We start from the raw sequence: 25537 nt of genomic DNA, 5'->3' as shown, positions 1-25537 counted from the left end.
TTCCCTCTGGGGTTATCCTGCCGCACTAGTTCCTTCTTATCCTATTTTCCTGTCATTATTCCTGTAGCACGAATCCTTGTCCAACCTTCCGGCCAGGGATTGAAACCCTGAGCACTGGAGGCCTCTGAGCCAGGCCTCTGAGCTTCGGGCAAGTGGGTCCCATCTTCCTGAGGTTGCTGCCCTCGACAGGGATAGACCCAAGCTCTGGCTTCTCTCCTTCCACGCCAACCGTCCTCTCACTGTCTCACCTACTCCAAGTTAAATCCTGGTAGGTGCCATCTTTCTTAAGAAAACCACACGAGCCAGGAGATGGCACATCACCACAAGTGTCTGCCTGGCAAGTGTGAGGTCGTGAATTTGGTCCCCAGCTCCAAAAGAATAAAAAATAAAAAAACCCCAGAAAACCACACGAAATTAACAGCATAAAATAGGTATAGTTTATTTATTTGTTTTTTTTCTCTTGAGACATAGTCTGGGGGATTTAGCTCAGTGGCATAAGCACCTGCCTTGGAAGCGCACGGTCGTGAGTTCGATGCCCAGTACGGATTAAAAAAAAGAGAGAGACATAGTCTAGCTATGTGGCCCAGGCTGGCCTCAGATTTATGGCAATCCTCTTGCCTGAGCCTCCCGAGTAGCAAGATTACAGGTGTGCACCACGATACTCAGCAAAATGGATGTAATTACTGACGTGACAGGAGTTTTCCATGTAGACTAGGTGTGTGTGTCACTGGAGTGTGTGAAAGGGCACTCTCTGAGGATGGCCAGTAATTCATTACACAGTAAACTGCTCAGAAATGCCATCAAGGCCTTCACACACCTAGTAGAAGCTTAGTATGTACCCACTGAATGGAACCAGTTAGAATTATCCATGGCATTAGTTGGATGTAAATGTCCTACTTAGGACAATTGACAGAAATCTCACATACCCAGAACCCGTCTAGCACGGGAGATAAGGGTCTGGTCTCACTCATAGGACTCTGTTCCCAAACTCTACATGTGCACGTGCGTATGATCCTAACCTCCCAGAGTACAGAGGGCCCACGTTTCCTTGCTGCCTAGCAGACAGAATATTCTGAGGGAATCATTGGTAAACTGAAGCAGGTTAGAGACACTAGTCGGCTAGTCTGACTTGGTGCCAAGGGAATGTATCCACTCGGAGGAGCAGAGGAATTAAACCCTGGAGACCGTGAACTAGATCCCTGGCACCTGTGTGCCCAGAGCAAGTCATTTGGTGTTTTTGAACCTCAACCCTGGGGCTGGGGATTTAGCTCAGTGGCATAAGCACCTGCCTTGCAAGCAGGCAGTCGTGAGTTCGATCCCCGATACCGATAAAAAGGAAAAAGACAACCCACCCCCAAAAAATAATTTAATCTTCTTTTACCTGTTTTTGATCTGTAAAATGGAGACTATGTCAGTTTGTACTTTATAAGGTTACTAGAAGGGACTGGGGATTTAGCTCAGCGGCATAAGCACCTGCCTTGCAAGCAGGCAGTCGTGAGTTCGATCCCCGGTACCGATAAAAAAGGAAAAAGACAAAAAAAAAAAAAAAAAATGAAAAAGACAAAAAAAAAAAAAAAAAAACCAACAGAACCTCAATCTTTCTTTCTTTGGTAATGGGGATCAAACTCATGACCTTGAGCTTGCCAGGCAGGCGCTTACACAGCTGAGCTGAATCCCTGGCCCTATTGAACCTCAGTCTCAATAAGAACAGGGCCACAGAGGGATGTGGTGGTGTACTCAGGCACCTCTTAAAAGTGTTTCCAGTATGTGTTTTTGCCTTCTGCTTCAAGCCTGCATAGGATACAGAAGCTTTAGGCTTTGCTCAGGGGCACTGTGAGGGACTAGAGACCCTCTCCTCACCCTAAAGAAACCAGTGTATGGGAGGGAACCAGGAGTCCCCGTAGGGCTGTAGCCTACACCTGAGGTCTGGCCAGGACCAGATTTGTAAGGAGTTGGGGTCACGGGGATGGGATCTTTCCTTCCATGTGGAACTATTTGAGGACCTGGAGCAAGCTTTGGAAGCAGAATTTTCTGGGTACTACAGAAAACAGAGAAGAGGGGAGCCGAAAACTTGGAATCAAGAAGGCACTGGAAAAAGCCAAGGAAAGGGCCTGTGAGGGCAAGAGGCTGATGAGGGTCCCTATGCTTTCGGTCCTATCCCAGAGAGACCATTCCCTTAGCAGCCAGGGCTTGGGGGTGCTGCGTGGGCCCTGCCTTCCACCCCCACGTGCCACCACGAACTCTCTCTCTCCTGTTTACTTTCTTCCCATCACCTCCCTGCCACAGAACGATATACCCAGTCCTTGTCTGTCCCCTCGGCCACGCTGGATCCAGACACAAAGGGATAGCAGTGGGACAGGGCCTCCACCTCCCGGGTCAGCTCCCGAAGCCGCCGCCTCACATCTCGGGCATCGTACACTATTCGAACTGAGGAGCGTCGCCTGGGAACATCGGGGATGACCGCCGGGCCCAGGAAGGGTGGTGGGGCAGGCTGGCACTGGGCCGCCTCAGCCTCCGCCCCCGGCCCAGGGTTCCTGTGCTCCACGGCCTCCCCACTGGGAGGCAAAGGGTTCACTGGGTACACATAGGCCTCTAGGCTCTGCTTGGACAGGAGCTCTGTTTTGAGTGGCTTTTTCTCAGTAGTTGGCTGGAAGCGGATGGTATGGGGAGGTGGCTCCAGACTGTCCTGAGTCCAGGAATCCCAGGTCTCTGGGGTGGGTTGGAAGCCTTCCCATACCTTGGGGCCTTCCCCGTGGTGGGAACAGATTGTCGGGTTCTGATATGGGGGCTTTTCATCGTCGGTGTCAGGGGTCCAAGCCTCGGGGCCGTGGGCACGGTAAAACGGAGAGGCTTGAGGGCGACGGTGACGGGTGGGTGGGGGCGTCACAGTCATCTTCACGGGGTCCATGGTGCATCGAAGACGGACTGCTGCTGAGCTCTGCTTCTTCCGATGGGTTGGCTTCCTGGGTGAGGATGACTTAGCAATTTCTGTGGATCAGGGAGAGGGGACCCTAAGAGGCTGAGAGGGGATGGCCTGGCTCCCAGTAGGGAGGGGAAGCGGCCTTGGGGAGAGAAGCTGCACCGTCACCAGGCTGTCTGAGAGGGGAGAGCAGCAGGGGCCAGGTCAGGGCTGGGGCCTGGTTTCTGTCCCTCCTAAGCCCAGCCCTGCTTACCTTTCTCACAAATGTTATGGAACAATTGTTGTAAGATGACACGGACTCGAATCCAGAGCTAGGTACAGGAGGACACGGTGACCCACGCAGGTCCTAGTGACGCTTGCCCCCCCTGCTATCCCATCAGCACCCTCCCACCTAGCCCTCCCCTGACCAGGGTCACCACATTGATGCCGATGTTAAGGCAGATGATGAGGCCTAGCAGCAGTAGGATGGAATTGCCCACATCCTCGCAGGTGTTGGTGGGGTGGGGGCTGTGATACAAGGCCCACTCAGGCTTTGGATGCTCAGCCACGGCCATGGTGGTCTCTAGGGCCACCAGGGCCCTTAGGCCCCCAGCCCACTGTGCCCAGGGTCCACCAGCCCATCTACCTGACTCAGAGGTTCCTGAGGATGAGTGGGTGGGTCACAATGATGCTCAGGCTCTCCCTCACAATGTGCCAAGGGGCTACTCGCAGAGTGCTAGGCCCAGGTTGGCACTTCAGCCTGAGTACGGGCTTGCCAGGGCCAAACCCTGTATCTTGCCTTCCTTTCTTGCAGCTTGACACCTGGACCAGGTCACTGCCCGATGGCCTGTTTGGTATCTGTCCCTATCCCCTCCTCCTAGAGCTACACCAGATCGTGTTCCCTGCACAGTCTGGGGCCCTGACTTTAGCTCTCCGATCCCGTTTCTATGGCAGTCTTGCCCCTTCTATGCAACACTTCCCTTCCATCGTACACCTCACAGCTGGTTACTATAAAACAGAGGTTTCAACTCCCAAGACTTATTTCAAGGTTGCCCCCAACATCCTAACATAACAGCAGGCACAATCAACAGTTAAACTTTTTATATTTACAATATTCTCTTCATCTTTTGCCAGGTTTAAAAATGTGTACAGAGCCGCAAAGGTTTGGGGTGGGGACGTGGGATTGTTCTGGAAAGAGGGGCTGGGCACTGGAGTCCGTGGCTGAATCATGGGGTCCCCTAGCCCCTCTTCTGGGGGCATCTGTCTATAAGGCTCAGGGCCCAGGTCACTAGCATTTGGAGGGCATGGCTGTTCCAAGAGGAGCTAGACCAAGCAGGGGAAAAGGCCAGAAAGAACTGCGCTCCCATGGGTGGAGGTGGAGAAAGGAACAGCCAAGAGGCAAAGTTCTGAGGGTTAGGACCGGGGTTTCTGCACTGGGCGTCCATGGAAGACAGCACCCACCCCCTGGCTTGGCACTAGCATGGAAAACCCTCCTTCCACGGCTTCCTTTCCCAGAGCCCCAAGTTCAAGGACCTCTGGATACTTGCTTCATATTTCTTTTCAAATTCTTCGTGCCGATGTCCGCCCAAGCCCAGTCCCCCACGGCCTCTCCCATCTGCTCCTCAACACAGCTGACCTCATTCTTTCCCAAGCCGCCCAAGAAACCTCTCTGTTCCCTCCCTCCCTCCTTCCACTGATCCTTTCCTTGAGCTCTGGCAGCCAGGGAAGAGGGGCAGGTCAAAGAAGGGGAGGGGAGAAAGTTGGTCTGACCCTGAGATGGGGACAGTTTCAAAGAGGGAGACAGAGATGGTGCGTGGGGAAGTGAGGCAGAGAGGGAAGGAGGACAGGAGGACAAGAGACACAGATGGGGGTCCCTCCGCTGCCACACCCCCCTGCTCAGTATCTTACTCGCCCCCATCATCTACCCTGTCCTGGCCTAGGACGGGGTGATCCTTGGCACATTCGGAGTCTCCCCACCCCATCCAAACCCAAACCCACCTACCCAGTTTGGCACGGATGAGCAATGATCTGAGGACTGAGGGGAAGGCTGTCTTCAAGCCCCACGTGAGGGCTTTGGTCAAACATGCATGGCCTCTGCAGGTGGCACTTGCCACGCCCCTCCACTCCCACTCAGCATCTCTGGAGGAGGGAGGACCCTAGGCCTCCCTCAAGGGTTGGATGCCCCCTCAGCTTCTGTTAATTCAAAATCTGTTCCCACCTGCTGTGTGAGGAGGAATTAAGTGCTGGGCCTGCAGCTGGGGGATGCAGGGGAGTGCTGGGGACAGGGACCCTCTGCCTGGGAAAACACACATCCACATGCAAGAACATGTTTCCACTCAGAGAACTGTGTCCTGGACCATGGGAAAATAAGTCTCCAGGCAGCACCGGGATGCGCGGATCTCCTCCCGTCCCCCTGGCAGGAAACCTACATCTGTCATCTGTGGAAGGTGAGAGCCTCCCTGGGGAAACGTGCTTCATCTGACTTGTGCCATGGGGGAGAAACATGCTTCGCTTGGGTGGAGGGGAGCAGGGGTCAGGGGCCTGTGATTGCCTTGCTGTTCCCCAGGGACCACCTGGGGTGTCTGGTGGCCAAGGGTCACTGTATGTGAACACATCACATCCAGGGTCTCCGGGGATGAGGGGGAGGAAGTGGGAGAAGGCATGGGGGGGACAGGATTCTGGGGTACAAATCCCCGCAGAAATTATTCGAGGGGGCCAACATGTGTCCAGGGCGGCCAAAAAAACCTCACCCTGCACATGGGAAAACACCCCCTCTGTGAGGAGAGCACGCCTCCACGTGGGAAGAGACTTCCACATTTCCACACACCGAAGACTGGTGTCCCAAAGGGGGGCAGAAAATACCCCCTCAGTTGTTCGAAGGCCCAGGTCCAGAGAAAAGAATGGGCCTCTTTGCATGGGAAAACACACATCCCAGTGAGGAATCCCATGTCCACCTCGCTGACTGACGACTCCACAGGAGGAAAGCCGGGTGCCAAGTCCTCCTCCCTCCCTCTGGAGTGGCCGGGCTGGGAAAGCGGGGGAGGAGCGCCTCCCCGGCCGCCCCTATACCCGAGTGGTGGAGTGGGGATGGGGTAGCGTGTTGTTGTGGCTGGTAGCAGTGGGGGGAGGGGGCGGGAAGGGCCCAAAGGGATGCAGGGACGGGGGCGGCGGTGGAGGAGGCGGCCCCAGGCCACTGGGCAGCAGGGTCAGGGCGCCAGGGGCTAAGAGAGGCACATCGTCCGGTGCCCTGCGCAGGGCCAAGGTGTAGTCGGGCGGGCAGGCGGGGCGCAGGGCCTCAGCAGGGTCTGCCCCGACGCCGCCACCCCGCTTCAGCTGCAAAGACACCAACTCCTCCTCTGGTGGCAGCTCGCGGCCAGTGGCAGGAAGCAGAGGACCCCCTCCAGGAACACCAGAGCCGGAGCCTCCAGGCGGGCTAAGCCGCCTGCAGCGCAGCTCCTGCCGCCGGTCCCGCTTGTAGTAAAGGGCGGCAAAGGCCAGGATGTTGAGGAACAGGAGGGAGGCACCCACGGCCACAGTGACACTTAGCTCCGTGGAGTAGTCTCGCGAGTCCCCGGGGAAGCGGTCATAGGCCCTCGGCCCTGGCTCGGGCTCGGGCTCAGGCGGCAGGGTGGCGGGTGGCAGGGGTCGGCGAGTCCCGGGGGCACCAGGGGGCGGGCGAGGCGGCCAGCGCGTGGCGTAGGGAGGCAGCCGCGTGGTGGTGGTGAAGAGCTCGGTGTGCAGGTTGTGCAGGTGGGGCACAAGCTCCAGCCAGAAGGCCACCTTGTTGGCACGGTAGTTGTCACGCACGCGTGGCTTCAAGCCAATGTGCAGGTACTGTTTCTCCTTGCTGTTGAACTTGCTCCAAACCACCTCCTCAAAGCGATTGGGCTTGGTGTGGATGAACTTGGTGTCCTGGGGCACTGGCTGGTTGGGGTCACTGTGGGCACAGGAGGGCAAAGGAAAGGAAGAATGAGGCAGGGCTCCACAGGACGACCGAGCGGCAGAGGGATGACGCAGACAGACAAGAAGACAGCAAACACGCTAGGCGTGGTGGCGCGGGGCTGGCCACGGGCCCAGCACTTGAAGGCCGAGGCAGGAAGACTGCTGAGCGTTTGAGGCCAGCCTGGGTTGCACAGGGAGACCCTGTCTCAAGAAAACAAAACAAAACAAAAACAAACAACAAACAAAGCCAGAGAGTAAGTAGTGGGGACAGAGAGACAGACATGCAAAGAAGACACAGGAATTGCCAGACACAATTTAAAAATTGCCAGAGACAGGGCCAATGAGACAAAAAGAGATGAAGACAGATTGCCAGAGACAGCTGGAGATGAGGATAAAGAAACAGATAGAAAAAAAAAAACCCACTAAGAAGCAGAAGCTGAGACTGAGTTAGATAGTCCAAGACACAGGAGATGGCCAGAAACAGAAACACCCGGGGTGAAAGCAGCCAGCGGCCAGGGAGGGCAAGAAGTAAACACAGGGAGAAACAGTGGATGTCAGGGGAAAGCGACAGACACAGAGACAGACAGACAGACGCAGACCCTTCCGTACTGAGATGCGCACCAGAGTGGTGGGACAGGAGCACAGCACGGGTGCGAGATGGGGCCAGGGAGGAAGAGAAAGCCACCGAACCAAAGCCACTGAGGGAGCCCTCCCCTGGAGGACAGGGACCTCTCTAACCCTGCCCAACCTGCAGCCCTCAGCTCGGTCCCCGGGACAGAGGCGCTCCCTAATGTCTGAGTCCATCTCACTTGAGCAAGAGAAGTCAAGAGAGATTACCTCCCTGCAGGAGCGATGGCCATGTGACAGAGACAGAGAAGGAAAGAGAGGATCAATCAAAGATGGCGAGGGTGTCCTGGCCTGCAGGGGTCCCCCCAGCCCCACCAGTCCCTCTGGCCCTCACCCAGTCTTGGCGAAGTTGGTCCAGTAGGTCATGACCACTGCGCTGAGCATGACGTCATTCTTAGAGAAGTTGCAGGGGAAGAGGTCAGTGGCGCCCACCATGGGCACACCAAACACATAGGGCAGCTCATCCCCATGTGCTGCGTCTGCCCACTCTGGCCGGCCCTCAGCCTGGCAGTGGTGGTAGAAAGTGTAAAAGTAGACGGGGGACTGGTAGTCAGCGTGCAGCTTGGCAGTGGCCACAGCCGGGGCCACCCACTGGTGGTCCGTGAAGAGCGCCAGCAGGGTCTTCCGCCGCATCTCGCCGTTGTCCCGGTCAGCCCAGTCTGTGTACATGAACTTGATGGTCTCCCGCAGCACATCCTTGCCCTCCGGGTAGCCATACAAGTTATCCACGAAGTTGGAGACAGTGAAATCAAAGGCGCTGGCGGACACCCCATCCTCACTCTCCGCTGAGTCCTCCACAAACTTCAGGCCCTCACCCTGATTGACTCCGATGAGCATGTCGTAGTTGAGGAATTCTCCTTGCTGCATGAGGATCTCGGGGTCATCGGGGACTACGTCTCCATCCACCACAGGCCCAAAGGCAATGTGATAGCTGGGGAGAGAGGCAGGGTCTCATTACCGGCTCGGCTCACCGTTCCTGCCCCGCTAAGCCCAAAGCAGGTGTCTCCCTTGACCTGGCAGACCCTTCTCCTCCACTTTTTTTTTCTTTTTCTTTTTCTTTCTTTTTTTTTTTTTTTTTTTTGAGACAGTTTCCCCACACAGTTCAGGCTGGCCCCGAGCTCACTTTGTAGCCCAGGCTGGCCTGAAGCTCACAAGGACCCTCTTGCCTCAGCCTCCACAGTGCTGAGATTACAGGCGTGCACCACCACGCCTGGCCTCCTCCTCCTTTACCTAAGACTTCACAGAGTCTTGCAGGGCACCTGACCTCTGGAAGTCATCCTGAAGCCATTCACGGCACGCTGTGCCCACTTATTTTATCACCTTTACTGAGGGAAGGCTGCCAAGACAGGTCACCAGTGGGGCCCGAAGCCACCTCTCCTTGCCCAGTGGGATCCGTGTAGACATTTCTCGCCGCACCCTCCCTGGAACCAGCAAGGTTCCAAGCCCTCTCCACTCCGTACCGAGCAGGCTGCACATCCTGGTCCACCAGCTCCCTGGAAGGCTTCCGGCGCAGACACTCCACAGCCTCGGCGCTGTCCTCTCGGTCGCAGCCCACCTTGGCTGCCAGCAGCCGTGTGTACTTGAGCGGCTGGTAGTTGACAGACCAGCTGGAAATGGCAGTGCCACTCTGGGCGATGGCCTTCTGGAAAAGTCCTGGTGGGGAGAGCAGACCTCAGGCTGGGCTATGAGGACCAGCCAAAAGAAGGGGGAGCTGGTGGGGTCGGAGCCGAGAGAGGGGCAGGGCAGGCTGGGCAGGGCAGGCTGGGCAGGGCACTGGTACCTTCTGAGTGGTGGGAGAGGATCAGCAGGTTAACACAGGAAGCTCCTGCCCCAGACCCAAAGATGGTGATGCGCTCAGGGTCACCCCCGAAGTGGGCAATGTTTTCACTGAGCCAGCGCAGTGCCTGGATCTGGTCCAAGAGCCCATAGTTGCCTTTTGCAGCCTGATCCCCGGTGCTGAGGAAACCTGGGGACAGAAGAAAGGGGCTACCTGGAGGTGTCACTGCTCCCCGGTCCCCTTTCTGGGCAATCTGCAGGGTTTGGAGAGCCCTGCCCCCAGGCCCACCTCCCAGACCCCGCCCCCTAGAGTGGCTGTCCACCCTCACCGAGTACCCCAAGCCGGTAGTTGAGTGTGGCTACGATGACGTTGCCGTAGGCGGCCAGGACGGAGCCGTCAAACATGTTCCCTGTGCCTTCCATGTAGGAACCGCCATGCAGAAACAGCATCACAGGCTTCCTTCCGGAGTCTCGGATATCTGTGTGGAGGGGCAGCAGGTGGGCCAGGAGGTGGGACAAGGACACAGTCAGACTAGGAGTGGTACCAACAGCTCTGGGCCTGCTGAGGACCACCCTGTGCTCAGAGGACTTGTTACTCCCATCCCTGGGGGGCAAGACCGGATTCCCCTTCCTCCCCCACAGCTAGCCCTGGAGGAAGGTCCCTTGCCACCCCCGGCCAGCTTGTCCCCAAGCACTTCTCCAAGTGTGGGACAGAAAGCCCAAACAGTGGCTGGGGGTGGAACGCAGCCTCCCAGGAGCACCTGCTGGGTCCAGGGACCCCTGGAGGCCACAGTGGTCTCCTTTCTGCTCTTAGGTGAGGGCCCTGGAACTAGGGCTAGAGGTGCTGGCAGTCTTGGCCCTTCCTCACACTCACACCTTGGTCCTTGACACCACAGGGCACCCTGGTCTGTGGGTGAGGGGGTGCTAGGCCCTAGGGTCCCTGGGGGGCTTGGTCTCTTCCCCGCCCTAATTCCTTTCTAGGTCACCTCCCCAGTTACCATGGCAACCCCCAGCCTAATTACCGTGGCAGGAGGAGGCAGGATGGGAAAGAGCCTGCCTAAAGAAGCCGGGGTACAGCTCTGAGTCTTAGACACCCACAAACTGGCCTGAGCTCTGCACTCCTTCCTTGCCACAACCTACAAGGCTTCCTTAATCATTGCTATCTGTAGTAGGCTCTCAAGACTTCAGACGGGACCACGGGTGATAAATCCCTTAGAGGGTAGGACACAGGGCTTGCCGGTGTCCCCAAAGTAATAGCACCCCCTCTGCAGCTCCTTTATGACTCAGCCGCAATGCCAGTTCAGGATCACCTCTGGCCCACACGCTCTCTTTCTTAGCATCTGCCACATCAGATTACCTGGGTGCTCAGCTAGGAGGGCTGGGCGCCCCAGCTGCCGGCCAGCACCTCAGCCAGCTCCTGGTACATTTTCCTTCAGCCAGAAGCTCGGCCTGTTGGACGTTTCCCTGGACTCCTCCCAGCCAGCTTTCTCTTCTCTGCAGCCTCGTTTCCCCACTAGAGTTCCCAGGTGGGCAGCACCCTCCGTGTCCCCCCTGCATCCTGTTCTTCCCCTCGGCTTGGTGGGCCCCCTTCCCTTCTGGGCTGTCTACAGGCCTTGGGTCCTCCCCGCCTGCCCCACTCCCAGGTGGGGCCAGGGACTCAGAAGGGGAAGGAGCAGGAAGAGGGTCTGGGGCCACAAGAATTCAAAACCAACCAAAAACAGGATCAAGAAAGAAGAAAGAAAGAAAAAACAACAACCAAAAAGCAAGAAGCTCCTGGGGCAGATTCAACAAGAAAAGAAAAAACAAAAAACTCCATTTTGGAAAAAAAGAAAACAAGAAAAAAATTCTTTGTATTTTTTTTTTCAAAATTTTGTGGTGAAATGTCTAGATACTGGGCCTTGTTTTAAAAATTTCCAAATTCTTTGATTCTCTTCAAACGTTTGCATTTTCTGTGTCTGATAGGTTTTTGGAAACTAACGGATTTCTTGTTTCAATTGTGTTGTCAATTTGCCAACTGTATGATTTTTTTTCAAATGTTGTTTGGCTCCAAATTAAAATTGTTTCTCCAATGGTGCATTTCACAAGTTTCAAGACAGTCCAAATTTCTTTCAAACTCTAAACATTTTATCCAATTCTTTGGGCTTTTTTTCCCTAGTATTCCAATTTCTTTTCTTTTTCCACTTTTTCACCATGATTAGCTTTTCTTTCAGGTTTTCAAGTGGGTCCAACAGTATTCAAGTTTCATTTGAAGTTTTCATAATTCATTTTTCCAATTATTGAAAAGTTTTCTTTTCTTTCTTTTTTTTTTTTTTCTTTTTCTTTTTTTTTTTTTTAGTTGGAGAATGACTGAGGGGCCTTCGGGCTGTGGGGACGTTTAGTTAGGGGCAGGGCCATGAACGTTCTCTTATAAGCAATCACATGCAGCAGCGGGATTTTTAAATCTACCTGTGTCTGGCGGATTGAGCGTCGCCTCGTCACGTTTTTTTGTGAGCGGACCTAAGACCGGGAACACAAAACAGAGAAAAAAGGACAATTTTGTGGGGAAAGATGGGGGGTCGGGAGAGGTGGTGGATGGGGAGGGGGGGAGAGAAAGCAGAAAAGGGGAGGGTGGGGGAGGCAGAAAAAATAAGCCAAAAAAAGCAAAATTCGTTTGCAAGAAAAAGAAACCAAGAAAAGAGAAAAACGTTTCTATAACCCAATTTTGTTCCCCTCCCCGGAAAAAGTCATGCCCCAGAGAAAAGGTGGGTTTTGGGGGTGGGGTGGCTGAGTGGGCTGAGGCCTGTCTTAAGACGGGTGACTTGGCTTGTCGGTGTGTTTGCTAAGTGCTGGAAAGGAGGGTGTCAGAGGAGTGGTGGGGAGGGGAGGGGAAGCCCCGGGAGACCAAGGCTGGCTGCCGCACAGGCCACCTCTCACAGAGGGCCCTTGGGACCAGCCGGACACTGCCTCCTGCACCCAGGCCACAGAGGGGAAAGTCTGTGCAGGAAGGACTCTGCCTCCCTCTGAACCACTCAGGAGGGGAGGGCAGGAGGGGTTGGGGCAGCCCACCCACAGCTCACAGTCCCAGAAGCCCTCTGCTCCCTGCTGGAGGGCTAGGGTAGGTCATCTAGGGCTGCCCGCCCAGCTACCCAGCCTCACGGCCAGCATGTCTCTCCCATCCGCATCCACAGGCCTGGCTTCTCACCCCGCCTCCCCAGTGTGGGCAAAACAGGGAAAGGGGTCATCAGGTCTTGCCCTCCACTCCAGCTCACCCCTCCACACTCCCGTCAACTTGTCCCTTGCCCAGGCCTCCTCTCCTCCCCCAAATTGTCCATTTGCCACCAGCCCCACTCCCAGCCCCTGCTCCACTGACAGAAAGCCCTCCTCCCCATTTGGAGGGCTCAGTCTGGAAGCAGAATGGGCCGCACAGTGCCCTGACCCAGCCTGACACATAAGGCGCTGGGTGGAGGTGTGGATGCACAGAGTGGGCCCAGTGGGTAAGGGCCAAGACTGGACCCAGGTTCCATGGTGAGGACACTGGTCAGAGTAAGGCTGGAACTCAAAGGCCTGGCGGGGGTGGGGGATTCCCAAGATGGTGGGAATCCCCCACCCTCAGTGGCTTGGGAGGATGGGTCTGCAAGGCCCAGGCTAGCTCTGGAAGACTTCCCCTTAAGGGCAATGTTGGCCCCCTGGAAACTCATTGCAAAGGGACCCCTTCTTTGAATGTGAGTGGGGATGAAGTCAGCAGGGCACACACATGTGCACGAGAATGCAAAGTGTGTGTATGTGTTCAAGTGTCCTGAGTCAACCTCTTCCTCTCAGAGCCCATGTGAAGATTCAGAGATCACCTGAATGTCAGGCCCCAAGCAGGCAGGTAACAAACAGTGTCTAAACACACAAAGGGTACGCGCACAGGTGGTACAGGGGTAGGGACAGTTTGCGTGGTGTTGGAGGAAGTGGGCACTTCATATGGGGGCTATGAGAGCCTCCATGAGATAGGGGGTGCATGGCCATGTGAGCATGTGGGTGTGGAAGGTCAGAAACTGGGGAGTGTTGAGATGCACAGTTGGGGGAGACTCACGGGTCACAGGATGCTGGGCAGGGGTCCACTGCGGACAGAAGAATGTGAAGTGTGTGTTTCTCGTGTGCAGTGTGTGGCGGACGTCTGGAATATGCTAATATGAATGGTCTGTAGGGGATCAGGGTGCTTATAATTTAGATGAGATTTGTGTACAGGATGTTTCTGCAGACTGTGTTTGGGTTGTCAGGAGGCAGGGTTTATGGGGGAAGAATAATTAAGAGGTTGCAGTACATCCCTGAAACCAGGGACATGGGGTCCACATGGGAGGTGTTCAAATGTACATGGATGGGTTAAGTGCATAAATTTTTCTTTTTTGGTACTGAGGATTGAACTCAGGACTGCGCACTTGGAAGGCAAGCGCTTATGCCGCTGAGCTACATCCCCAACCCTAGTGCATAAATTCTGTGATTGGCATGAGAAGATTCTGGATGCAGAGTGCAAGGTGGTAGGTGTTCGATGTACTTGATCGGTGAGCAGGGTTTGAGTGATCTCTAGGTAGGAGTTGGGGTAGACAACTGTGAGATGGCTTAGAATCCTGTTAGAACACACAGTTCAAATGCCGTCCTGGAGTAGGAGGTCTGTAGGTGGGCATGATCAGGCACAGGATCTATTTCCTGGGATACTAGGTAGCAAGGCCTGTGTGGCTAATTCCTGGGAGCAGGGGCCTGTGTGTGTGAGGGGTGCAGTTTTAGGGAAGTGCCACATGTGGATGGCCTGTGAGGTGCTGGGAACAGTGACACACAGGTATTGGAGCACTCGGCTGGCGCACTGGATGACTGGGAGCGTGCTTCGTATGTTGAATGGTTGAGACAGATTGTTACGACATTTGAATACACTTTGGGAGATGCAGGGGGTACAAGGGCACATAAGGATCCTGGGCACCAGGTTATTGAAAACAGGGCCTGGGGTGAGGGCATGGCAGAGGATGGGCTTTGTGGAGGCGTTGGCATGTTTTGAGTAGCAAGATGGAGCACCAGAAGGGTAATAAGGGGGAGTCTGTGTGGATGTTCTGTTGATAAGGCTGGAATCTGCAAGTATCCTCTGTTGTGGACAGTTAGGAGGTGTTCTGATCAATCCAGAGGTGCGGAAGGTTGGCAGAACTGCCCTGTAGTAGACAGGAGCTCATTAACAGCAGCTTGGGTCCAAGGGGAGATATTCTGATGGGAATGGAGAGTGAGCTGGGCGGTGAGTGGAGTGGCCCTGGGTTAGAAGCTTCACTGATGCCTCAGGGATTTCTGTATAGGAGACAAATCTCCCACAAGAGGAGGGTAAGAGGGCCACAGCCAACAGCACTCAAGTGAGGGGCTGTGGGTGCCACATGATGGATGCAAGTCTACCCAGATTGCCCTGGTAAGGAGGGAGGAAGCGTCTGTGTTGTCCTTGAGGTAGCTGAAGTGAGCACACCACATCTGGGCCTAGATGTGGGAGGCGGTGAGGCTGGAGCGGGCATCTGAGCAGGTGATGGTTCTATCACCTGAACTCCCAGCAGCCACGCTGAGATTAGGTGACTGTGTGCCTCCTGGGAAAACGGCGGGCGAGCCCAGGGTAAGTGACTGCCTCCCTTAACATGGCTCTGTAGGGCACGAGGAACTTGTGGGGTGGCCCGTATGGGATGCTCCTGGGCTGCCTGACAGGCGCCCTTACTGTCCTCGGAGGGCAGCCGGAGGCTGCAGGGACAGCTGGCAGCTCACCGTCCCCAACCAGGACCAGCTCAGGCCCAGGAGCTGGTCAGGTGCCTGAGGCTCTGGGTGTGCGTTTGGGGGCTGTGTTCGTGGGGTGCCGGGCCTTGTGCCCGCGCCCTTACCGTCCTCGGTGGGCACGTAGAGGTTGAGGTACAGGCAGTCCTCGCTCTGGTTCTGCACGTAGGTGGCAGCCGCCTCCAGGTTGTCGGTGAACCACACAGGCAGCATGATGGCCGGCAGCGCCCCGTGCAGGTTCTGCGGGCAGGCGGGCGGCAGGGTGGTGGCGTTGCGCACGCCGGGCCAGGAGGCGGGCGCCTCGGGCGGCTGGAAGCGGCGGGCGCCCAGGGGCGGCGTGGCGTAGGGCACGCCCAAGAACTGCACGACGGGGCCCAGGATCTCGTTGTTGAGCTCGCGCCGCACGCCGCGCACTCGCCCGTAGGCCGTGTTCACCACCGGGAAGCGCTCCTCCCCGAGGCCGCCGAGCCCCGGGCCCGCGCCGCCGGGGCCGCCGGGACCCCCTCCCCCCCGCTGAGCCCCCGCCAGCCCCACCAGACACAGCGCCAGGAGCCACATGCTGATCGGGGACCCCCCCTCCCTCCCTGGGACCCCCCCCTCGGAGAGAGAGAGAAGGGGGGGGAGAGGGAGGGAGGCCCCCTCGCCCCAGGGGGCAGGAGGGGGCAGGGGAGAGGAGGGAGGAGGGGTGTGGGGCGGGCCCTGGGTTAGACCGGACTGGGAAGGTGTCTGTTCCTCTCCATGGAGGGGGCGTGGGGTGGGGAAGGGGAAGGAGGTGGGAGGGGGGGAAGGCAGGCCCGACCTGCAGGGGGCAGCGCAGAAGGGTCAGGGTGCGAGAGACAGACAGACAGACAGACAGACAAAAATATAGAGGAGAGGTGAAAGAGGGGAAGGATGGGGTACACAGAAAGGATTGGGGAGACAGAAGAGACAAAGTGGTTAGTGACTTGGACTTCAGACCAACTTGCCCGCTCCTCCTCCCAGGGCACCCAGCATCCCGCCTCCCCTCGGTAGGGACCCCGGCTGGGGGCGGGGCAGATGCGGTAAAAGTGCGAGCTAAGTCAGAGGAACAACGGGTGGGTCTGTCCCCCAGGTCCAGCACGCCCCGCCCCTCTCGGCCTGTCCTCCCTTCCAGGCAGGCTCTCTCCAGGGACTCAGGAGTCTCAATGCCCACCTCCCTGGGAGGGAATGAGATAGACCAGAAAGAGAAAATAAAAATACCAAGTCATTAATTAGCAGGAAGTGGCGGGTTTGTTTATACGTGTTAATTACTCTGGAGCTGTAATTTCATGGCACTGAACCCCCACCTCAGGCCAGACTAGGGCCTTTCTTGGGACTGTACAAGCCCAGCCCCTCTTTTCTCCTTCAAGACATCATTCTCTAAGGATTTATATGGCCCCAGGCCCCCTTTCTTCCCAGGCACTACCATTGCTTTTCTCAGAAGTTGGGGTGCCTCGAGGTAGGGGTTAGAGTAGGGAGAGAATGCTGGAGGGGCAAATCAGGGGACAGATGCGTGATCCTGCAGCCGGTTGCTGGGCGACGGGATGCTGCCCCGCAATGTTACCTCGGCAACGGGCTGCAGCTTTAACCCTGGAGCAGGGTCTGGAGGAAGAGGGGAAGGGGCTAGTTTGCTGGAAGGGTCCATTGAGGGCCTGAGAGGGAGGGCAGGTGTGAGTCAGAGTGCTAGTTTCCCCCAACCATAAAATAGAGGAAGGGTATATGCGGAGAAGAGGAACCTGGGGGCCTGGAGAACCCTAAAAGACCCGCCTCTTGCCCCCTTGTTAGCCAATCAGAGCCTAGCCCTAGTGACCAGGCCTCTGGCTGGGGAGAAGGGGTGCTGAGGTGGCTTGGGGGTACCAGATAAGCCCCCTCCCACAGTCTTGAACAGCCTTGTACTCCAGACACCTCATCTTTCCAGGGCATTTTGACATATGTTCTGGGGGCAAACCTCAGCTCTCTTCCCATCCCATCCCATCCCATCCCATCCCATCCCATCCCATCCCATCCCATCCATTCACCTCCCCTTCCCTTTGCCAGCCCCCTAACACTGCTGCTCTGTTGTCTAGGTGCTCAGGGCAGCAGGGGCAGGACAACAGACGAGATGAGCCCAAAGGGGCAGGCACCCAGGTCATTTCAGCAAGCCCCCCCACCCCCCACCAGCAGCCAGAGCTGTTTGCTGACGCGGGGTTTTCAGAGCCAGGCGCCAGCCCGCGGGTGGCTCTCTGCAGGTGTCAATTTATTCCAGAGATGAGGACACAGGAACCCTTACCACTCACACCCAGCCCTCCCCCTTCAGATCCTCCTAACCTCGCTCCCTCTCACCTGGAGGGGCTTGGAGCTGGCTCCCCAGGACCTCTGCCTAGGCCAGGCTAGGTTCAGCACCATGGCCTTGCTGCCTCCTCCCCTCCCCCTAAATGGCCTGCCTCAGTCACCCCTCTCCTTTAGGGTCCCTAGGCCCCTGGCCTCCTCCTCCCCGAGCAGCTCCTCTCCCTTCTTTCTCCTGCTGGCGTCCCTCCATCTCTCTCCCCTCTCTGTCGCTCCCCTGGAGCAGTTTTCCTCGGCTTCCAGCTTGCTCTAGCTCTCGCCTTCAGTCTCTCGCCGCTCTGTCTTTTTCTCATTTCTTTTACATCTCTCTCCTTGGTGTTTCTCATCGGTCTCCTCCAAATACCTTCCCCAGTTTTCGCCCTCAAGCCCCCTCCTCCTCTCACTCTGTCTCTCTCCCATCCTCTATCTCTGTCTCCCCCATTTTCTCTCCCCATCTCGCTCTGCCACATCCTGCTCCCCGTCCTTCTCCCCATCCTTTTGCCTGGCTGTCTCCATTCCAGCCCAGGCCCGACTCCCCCAGCCGGCAGAGTTGAGGGACGGGGGCTCAGGCCGCAGCCCCCCCCCCTTCCCGCAGTGGGGAAAACGGCTTGGCCGGGAAGGGGAGAAGGAGGGGGAGGAGGAGCTGGGAACACATGGGGTCTGTGGGCCCATTCAAAGGATCATTCATGGACTGGAGAGAGGCAGAGACAAAGAGACCAAGACGCAGAGACACGGCGAGAGCATCCCTAGGCGGAGACACGCAGACAGAGCAGGCTGGGGGAATCAGGCGCAGGGAGGAAGATGGGGAGAGGGAGACCCCAGCGGACCGCCACGTAGCCCCCTTCACCCCGCCTGGCTTAGCTCCTACCTGGCTCAGCCCTGGGGCCGTGGTGCCTCCATCCAGGGCTCCGAGTGGGGGGCCGACGGGCTTCGGGAGGGGGGCGGCGGCCTCTGAGCCCCCGCGGCCCCGCAGGCCCAGCCCCCGCCCGCAGAGCCTCACCCGGCGGGGGAGGGGGATCGCCCCAGCCCCGGGGGGCGGGGCCGGGATCCAGTCGATCCTTGGGAAAAGAAGAGCTAGGGGATGGGATGTGGGGGAGCCTGAAAACGGGGAACCCCGCAGAGGGGACGGCAGAGCAAGGAGGGGACGAGGGGACAAGACTGAACTGGAGATCCACTGGCTCCGTGGCCTGGCTGCGAGGGACCAGAAAGCGGTCCAGGCGGAGGATCCTAAGGGATCGGGTGCTGAAGGAGCAGTCCACGGCAATCCCCAGGGGCTCGGGGCCCCGGGGCGCAGGATCCGCGGTGCAGGGGCAGGGATCCAGCCGGAATCCTCGGGGAGGGGGAGGGATCTAGTCGATCCCGAGGGCGGGCAGGAGGGGGAGTCCGGGGAGTCAGGGGAGGGCCGGAGCCGGGCCCGAACCCTCGAGGCGGAGATCGGCGCGGCTCCTCGGAGCGGAGACGGGGCGAGGAGAGGCTTCGGGGAGGCTCAGCAGCCGGGAGGCCCGGACTCCCGGCTCCGCTCGCCAGGGCCCGCCCGCCCCGCGTCCATCCCAGTCCGAGAGTGATGATCCGCCGGCGGAGCAGCCGCAGCAGCCCCGCGCGTCACCGCGCGGCCGCCTCCCCCGCCCCCCGCCGAGAGCGGCGCACACCCCTCGCTCGCACCCGCCTGCCCGCCCGCCGGCCCTCCGGAGCCAGTGGGGATTGGAGACGGTGGACGGGGGTGGGAGTGGACAGACGGACGGATGCACGTAGCCAGCCGGGGCCGAGAGGAAGCGTCCCCCGGATCTCCCACCCTCGGGGCTCTCGGGTCTGGGGAGGGAGGGGGAAGGAGCCGAACCCCGGGCCCGAGCATCGCACGGAGGGGGCGGGGCCTAGGGGCCGGGAGGCGGTCCGAGGGCGGGGCGGGGCCTGTGTCCGTGGGACCGCCCCTTTTTAAGAATGGGTCCGGTTTGAAGCAGAACAGGAGGAGCCTGTAGAGAAAGGGGCGGAGCTTTGCGTGGGGACAAGGATCCTTGGAAATTAGCCAGAGGTGCGGGCGGGGAGGTTCGAAGAGGCGATCAATTTGGAAAGTGGGCCAATCCGTGACGCAAATCCTCTCCTCCCGCCTCCAACTCGGCCCCTCACTGCTCTGTTCTTCCGCTGCTAATTGGTTCTAGTTTCTCCGCCCGCCACACGTCTTCGCCACTCAGCAGTGGCTTTACAAAGACGCAAATATCCGCCTGGGGGAGCTGGGTGCTGGAAATGAAAGCAGCCCTGATTGGGCACCTATGGGTCTTATTTGCTTGGGCGCTCGGGATTGGTTGGCATCTTGGGTGGCCGGGGCGGTGTTTGTCCCGCATCTGACCAGCTACCACCATGACCTGGGCAGGAGCTGCTTTCCGTCGCCTTGGTGCCTTGTCAGGAACTGGAGCGTTGGGTTTGGCCACCTACGGGGCGCACGGTGAGGGACCTGGGGACGCAACTGGGATGTGCAAGGGGACTACTTCTGCGGGTTTGATAAAGAGCGGGACCCTCCGTGAAGTGCCCCCAAACCAGACAGTTCGCAGAGCCTAATTTTTGTAGCAGCCCTTGGCGCGTCCAGTTGGTTCCCAGCGTTGTGTGTTTCCACTACCAATAGAAACCTTCCTTGGGGACGCCCAATCGCTCCAAAGTCCCCCTGGCCTCCCCCGTTTGGGGACAGTAGAGTGGTGCTGTGTCTGATAACCTTGTGCTCTCTCCACAGGCGCTCAGTTTCCGGATGCCTACGGGAAGGAGGTGAAGTAACTGAGCTGGGGCTCCCTGACTCGCAGGCTTACGAAGGCAGAGTCTGGGGTCCTCGAGGAAAGTGGGGACTGGGAGAAAAGTTCTGGTATTTGGAGCAACAGATGCTGCAAGCCTGTGGCAGGGGTGCCTGAGGAAGGGGACAGTTGGACTTTAAGGGTGTGGCTGGGGTGGTAAACTTTGATCCTGTGTGTCACCACGCGATCCAGTAGCTTGCTTTGCTTAGGAAGTCTCCCATGTGTGTTTTCTTACAGCTCTTTGACAAGGCCAACAAACACCACTTCTTTCACAGTCTGGCCCTGTTGGGAGTACCCCATTGCAGAAAACCCCTCTGGGTAATCTGTCCCCCTGCCTACTCCTAAGAAAGCCTATCGACTGCCCCTCAGCCTTCCCTGTTCTCATGAGTCCCTATTGTGCTCTGCAGGCCGGGTTGCTGCTAGCTTCCGGAACCACTTTATTCTGCACCAGCTTTTACTACCAGGCTCTGAGTGGCGATACTAGCCTCCAGATGTTGGGCCCAGTGGGAGGGAGCCTACTTCTCCTAGGCTGGTTTACATTGGCTCTTTGAAGTCTCTTTTTTAGTTACTGAGCTTTTCTGGGTAATTTTGTGGGAAGATGGAACAGAAAGGGAATTAAAAAAAAAAAAAAAAGCAAATAATTTTGGAGCCTTTATTCATCAACCCAAACTGTTGGAGAGGAAAAGATAAGGATTTAACCTTTGAACTCCTTCCCTTTTCTGAGACTTATCAATGAACCTTGCTTCTGGAATTTCTGTTTCAAGGTAACTTGTTACGATATTCTTATACTGGTGGGAGTGCTTGAAATCGCAGCGCATAGTGGCACATGCATATAATACTAATATTCAGGAGGCTGAGGCAGGAGTATCACCATGAGTTCCTGGCCAGCCTGAACTATATGTTGGGACCCTGTATCAACCAAAAAGCTGGGTGTAGTGGTAAGCACCTGTCATCTCAGCATTCAGGAGGCTGAGGCAGGAGAGTTGCCCCAAGTTTAAGGCCAACCTGAGCTCTAGTGCATTCGAGGCCATCTTGCCCTATAAAATGAGACCCTGTCTCAATAAAATCAAAATGAAAAAATCTATAAGAGGAATTAGCTAAAGAGTTAGCTGAGTGGCACAAGTGCCTGTCTGGCAAGTGGGAAGTCATGAGTTTGATCCCCGATATCAAAAAAAAAAAAAAGAATGAAATACGGAGTCTACATTTTAGTAAGCTGGTGTAGTTCTGAATTTGAAGATCACAGTAGGATAGAGGTTTTCAGTTCTGTCATTCTATAAATTTGTTGCACGTCCACTTTGGAAGTAAAGGGAAGGCAAAGCGGGCAGAAAAAGTAACTAAGTACTTTGGGATTCAAAGTGGAAGCCACATCATATGCCAGGGAGTCAGAAAATACTTGATAGTGCTTGAGATAATCCCTACATGAGCTCGTCAGGTGGCAGACAATGAACAGGAGGCTGAGGTGGGGAGGGGAAGCCCAGGCTGAGGAGACAGTGAGGAAGAGCAGAGCGGCAAGGAAGGCTGCCAGGCAGCATGGAGAGGCCTGGAGGACGTCTAGGGGGCACTAAACAGGCCAGTGTGGGTCCCACCGGGTGCAAGACACGTGACAGGTTAAGCATAAGCGAGACAAAGCATGGCAGCACACACCTAGAATCCCATCAGTGGGAGGGTGAGGCAGGAGGGTCACCCCAAGTCCAAGGCCAGTCTGGGTTAGATAGTGAGTTCCAGGCTAGCCTGAGAAATTAAAATAAGCCAGCCTGAACTGCACAAGGAGACCCTGTCTCAATACTGCCCTCGCCCCCAAATCCCAGCAGGACAGATACTGTTGTTTCCTTGATGGAGTTTCCCATCTCGCAGTGGAAACAAGGAGCTCATCGCACAAATGTGTCATTGCAATTTGTGCTGGACAACTGGGCAGTGAAGGACGTCCCCTCCCCTTCAGAGGGAAGGCCTCTTCCAGGAGGTCCTGCGGCAGCAGAAATAACCAGGAGAAGAGTAGAAAAAGTGTTTCCTAATAGTGGACAAGACAGAGAAGAACAATGCCACATCCTTGGTGTGAGACAGTTCGGTGAGTCGGAGGAAGGACACGCTATACAGCCCCCCTGAGGTGACCACGGAGTCCTGGGTGGCTGGGGTAGGCCTTGCAGAAGGCGCTAAGTTTCTTGGACTCTAGTGCAACAGTAAGAGACTGAAGGGTTCCAGTTTTTGCTTTTAACTTTCCATTTTTGTGTGTGTTCTGCAAAGCATAATTTGTATAATACATTGAGGACACAATTTTCAGGAATGTATGCATTCAAAAAGTGTGGAAGTCCGAGCCGGGCGTGGTGGCTCACGCCTGTGATCTCAGCACTCGGAGGCTGAGGCAGGAGGATTGTTGCGAGTTCAAGACCAGTCTGGGCTACAAAGTGAGCTCAAGGCCAGCCTGAACTGCATAGAGGCCTTGGCTTAAAAAAGACAAAAAAAAAATTATGGAAGTCCATCAACAGGTGAGTGGATAAAGAACGTGTGGCACACATACACAGTGGAGTACTCAGCCATAAAGAAAGATAAATTTGAGTCCTTTGAAGGAAAATGGATGCACCTTGACCATAATACTAAGCAGAATAAATCAAACACACTTAAATATTGTATGGTGTCCCTCTCTCTCTCTCTGTCTTCTTCCTTTTGGTTCCATGGGTGGAACTCCCAACCTCACATTTGCCAGGCAGGTGTTTATGCTGCTGGGCTAAACCCCCAGCCCTGCATGGTGTCTCTTACATGAGGAACCCAAAGTATAAATAATTGAAAGCAAAATAAAAGATAGGTGATAGGAAATGAGGAGGTAGATCTTTTGCAAATGGGAAGAGGATGTAGAGATGAGAGAGAAGAGAGAATGGGAAGGGGAAGTAAAAAGGATTGATTTAATATATATGTACTAGGGCTAGAGACTTAGCTCAGTGATATAAGTGCTTGCCTGGCAAGCATGAGGTCGTGAGTTCAATCCCCACTACTGTAATAAATGAATTACATATATATAATATATATGTATATTATATATATGTACCAATTTACATGATGAATATATCCATTATATCACAAACACTTTAAATAAAAAGTATGTAGACCCTTTTGCAAAAATCACAATTTCTAGCCAGGCATGGTGGCTTATGTACTCAGGAGGCTGAGGCAGGAGGATCGTTGTGAGTTCCAGACCAGCCTGGGCTCAAGGCCAGCCAGAACTGCATAGAGACCCTGTTTCAAAAAAAAAAAAAAAATCACAATTTCTGGGTAATCTCATCCAGTTCCATACTTTACAATCTCTCTCTCTCTCTCTCTCTCTCTCTCTCTCTCTCTCTCTCTCTCTCTCTTTTGCTATTTAGTTCAAGCTAACCTCAAACTCAAGTAATCTTTCTGCCTTACCTCTTGGCTGGGATAACAGGCGTGTGCCACCATGCCCAGTACATTATTTCATTATTTTTAGGTGTTTTGTTTTTGAGACAGGGTCTCATGTAGTTCAGGCTATCCTCAAACTCCTGGTGATCCTCCTGTCTCAGCCTCCCCAGTGCTGAGATGTCAGGCAGGCACCACCATGCCCAACCTGGCATTCTTAACCATGTTACTTATTTTTGATTTTTTTTTTTTGTACTGGGAATCGAGGGAATGATTTGTTTGAGCAAGACATCAGAAAGGGGGGAAAAAAGGAAAAGGCAGAAATCAGCAAACTAAAAAGATTTCTCCAAAAGAATCAATACAGTGAAGTAACAACTTCTGGAATGGGAGAAAATATTTGCAAATTATGCCTGTCAAAGGGAGTATTCAACTAGATGACAACAAATCCATATAACTTTTTTTTTTTGTCTTTTTCCTTTTTTATCAGTACCAGGGATCAAACGCACGACTGCCTGCTTGCAAGGCAGGCGCTTATGCCGCTGAGCTAAATCCCCAGCCCCCCATATAACTTTTTTGAAATGGGCAAAAGACCTAAATATGTATATCTCAAAAGAAGACGTACAATTGACCAGATTTACAAAAAAATTCTCAACATCACTAATCATCAATGAGATAAAAATTGAAAGCACAGGAGTTATTACCTCTCCCACAGAGAATGTTTATCATCAAAAACACCAAAAAAAAAAAAAAAAAAAAAAGTAGTAGAAAGGACGGGGAGGTAAGGAAATCCCTTTCTACCCATTTTAGATGTCATCTAGGTCACAGGGCGACCATCGTGGAGGACACCCAGGCATTGGAATGACTGCCCTCCGTGTAATGAGGTCAGTGCTTTAGCCTCAGCCCTGCCAGTCTAAGTAAAGCCTGCTTGATACTTTGTCTCTGTTTTTACTATGGCGATTTATTAAGTGAGGTATTTAAGTTAGGTTTGGGATACAGTAAGTTCCCCAAAGAAGTCTTCATTCCAGGAGAATGTTCATTAGTTTGGATTCGTTTGCAAGTCCAGCAAAGTAAGTCTTATACATCTTTGACAGAAATATACAATGTAAAGCATAAAAAACCAAACACAAAATGTCCCTGACTGTACTGTACTACAGTACACAGGCAGGCACAAGAGCTACTTGTGTGATTTGTTGCATCTACACAGGTTTGCAATGCCGGGTCCTTTCCTATCTGTGAAAGTTCACTAGTCGCATGTTTGTAAGTCAGAGACTTAACTGTGGCTCAGCAAAGTGAACAGACTACAGATCCCAGAGAACAGGTTGGCATTCTGGGGCGCTAAGGGAGGGAAGCCATCTGGGCCACATCTCAGCCCACAGGTGGGAACAAAAGAGGTCGGGAACTACAGGACTGAACTTCTGTCAGGGTCCGGGCCATCAGCTGTTCTTGCGGGCTCTCCCTGAGGGGTGGCAATGGTTAATTTGAAGGACGCACGAGTTCCAAGGCAGGCCACTCAAGGGTTACATCTTGGGTTCAAACAGGTTTCCTAAGTTTAAAGCAAAAGAGAAGGCCAGGCATGGTGATACAGACCTGTAATCCCAGCACTCAGCAGGCCTGGACTATAGGGAGTTCAAACCCAGCCTGGGGTACAGGGAGAGACTGTCTCAAAAAAAAAAAAAAAGCAAAAGTGAGGGAGTCGAGTGGCTCACAGTGTGACCTTTATCTACCTAGGACATGTAACCGGATGGCCGGCTCCTCAGAATGCACACGTTGGGGCCAGACATCGCTCACGGTGTCTGCCGGGCAAATGCAAGGTCCTGAGTTCCATTCCTGATGCCACACACACACAGAAGTACAGGTGAAGGGTGACAAGCCAAGCTCAGGACAATATTATAGATGTCAAGGGCCGGGATGCAGTTCAGCAACAGAATGCTTACCTAGCCTGGTATGTGCAAGGTCCTGACTTTGATCCTTAGCACCTCAAAAAAAAAAAAAAAGTGGCCGCCAGAGTGCATTAATATGAATGAGAGTTATGATAATTCTCTAACATTGTGTCAGGTTTTCTGAACATCCCTGCAAGTCTGTGAAAAGGGAAGCT

The 25537-nt window shown here is 55.0% G+C and overlaps 3 protein-coding genes across 4 annotated transcripts; 1 reads left to right on the top strand and 2 right to left on the bottom strand.

Annotated features, from left to right (window-relative positions):
- Positions 1–414: 414 nt before the first annotated feature.
- On the bottom strand, positions 415–3808 carry Spem1 (spermatid maturation 1). Its single transcript, XM_003466260.4, has 3 exons — positions 3328–3808; positions 3174–3231; positions 415–2988 (listed from the first exon to the last, which is right to left on the bottom strand). Exons 1-3 carry the CDS (start codon positions 3472–3474, stop codon positions 2270–2272), a joined length of 924 nt encoding a protein of 307 aa, XP_003466308.1. The 5' UTR covers positions 3475–3808; the 3' UTR covers positions 415–2269.
- A 177-nt stretch (positions 3809–3985) lies between these two features.
- On the bottom strand, positions 3986–18307 carry Nlgn2 (neuroligin 2). Of its 2 annotated transcripts, XM_013148657.2 has the most exons (8): positions 18168–18307; positions 15106–15797; positions 11690–11740; positions 9574–9723; positions 9249–9434; positions 8929–9121; positions 7803–8399; positions 3986–6836 (listed from the first exon to the last, which is right to left on the bottom strand). In XM_013148657.2, the coding sequence occupies exons 2-8, from the start codon at positions 15554–15556 to the stop codon at positions 5963–5965; spliced, it is 2502 nt and encodes an 833-aa protein (XP_013004111.2). In that variant the 5' UTR covers positions 15557–15797; positions 18168–18307; the 3' UTR covers positions 3986–5962. The 2 variants fall into 2 exon arrangements, with proteins under 2 accessions (XP_013004111.2, XP_063097989.1); XM_063241919.1 differs by lacking the exon at positions 11690–11740.
- A 1239-nt stretch (positions 18308–19546) lies between these two features.
- Tmem256 (transmembrane protein 256) lies at positions 19547–20717 on the top strand. Its single transcript, XM_003466261.5, has 4 exons — positions 19547–19739; positions 20022–20053; positions 20314–20394; positions 20484–20717. Exons 1-4 carry the CDS (start codon positions 19655–19657, stop codon positions 20625–20627), a joined length of 342 nt encoding a protein of 113 aa, XP_003466309.1. The 5' UTR covers positions 19547–19654; the 3' UTR covers positions 20628–20717.
- Positions 20718–25537: the final 4820 nt, after the last annotated feature.

This window comes from Cavia porcellus, unplaced genomic scaffold, assembly GCF_034190915.1.
Source record: "Cavia porcellus strain 051 isolate PalLab524CR breed Dunkin Hartley unplaced genomic scaffold, mCavPor4.1 scaffold_32, whole genome shotgun sequence".
In the NCBI taxonomy this organism is placed as follows: domain Eukaryota; kingdom Metazoa; phylum Chordata; class Mammalia; order Rodentia; family Caviidae; genus Cavia; species Cavia porcellus.
The sequence above is the reverse complement of the archived record's forward strand: the minus strand, read 5'-3'. Positions and strand labels throughout refer to the sequence as shown.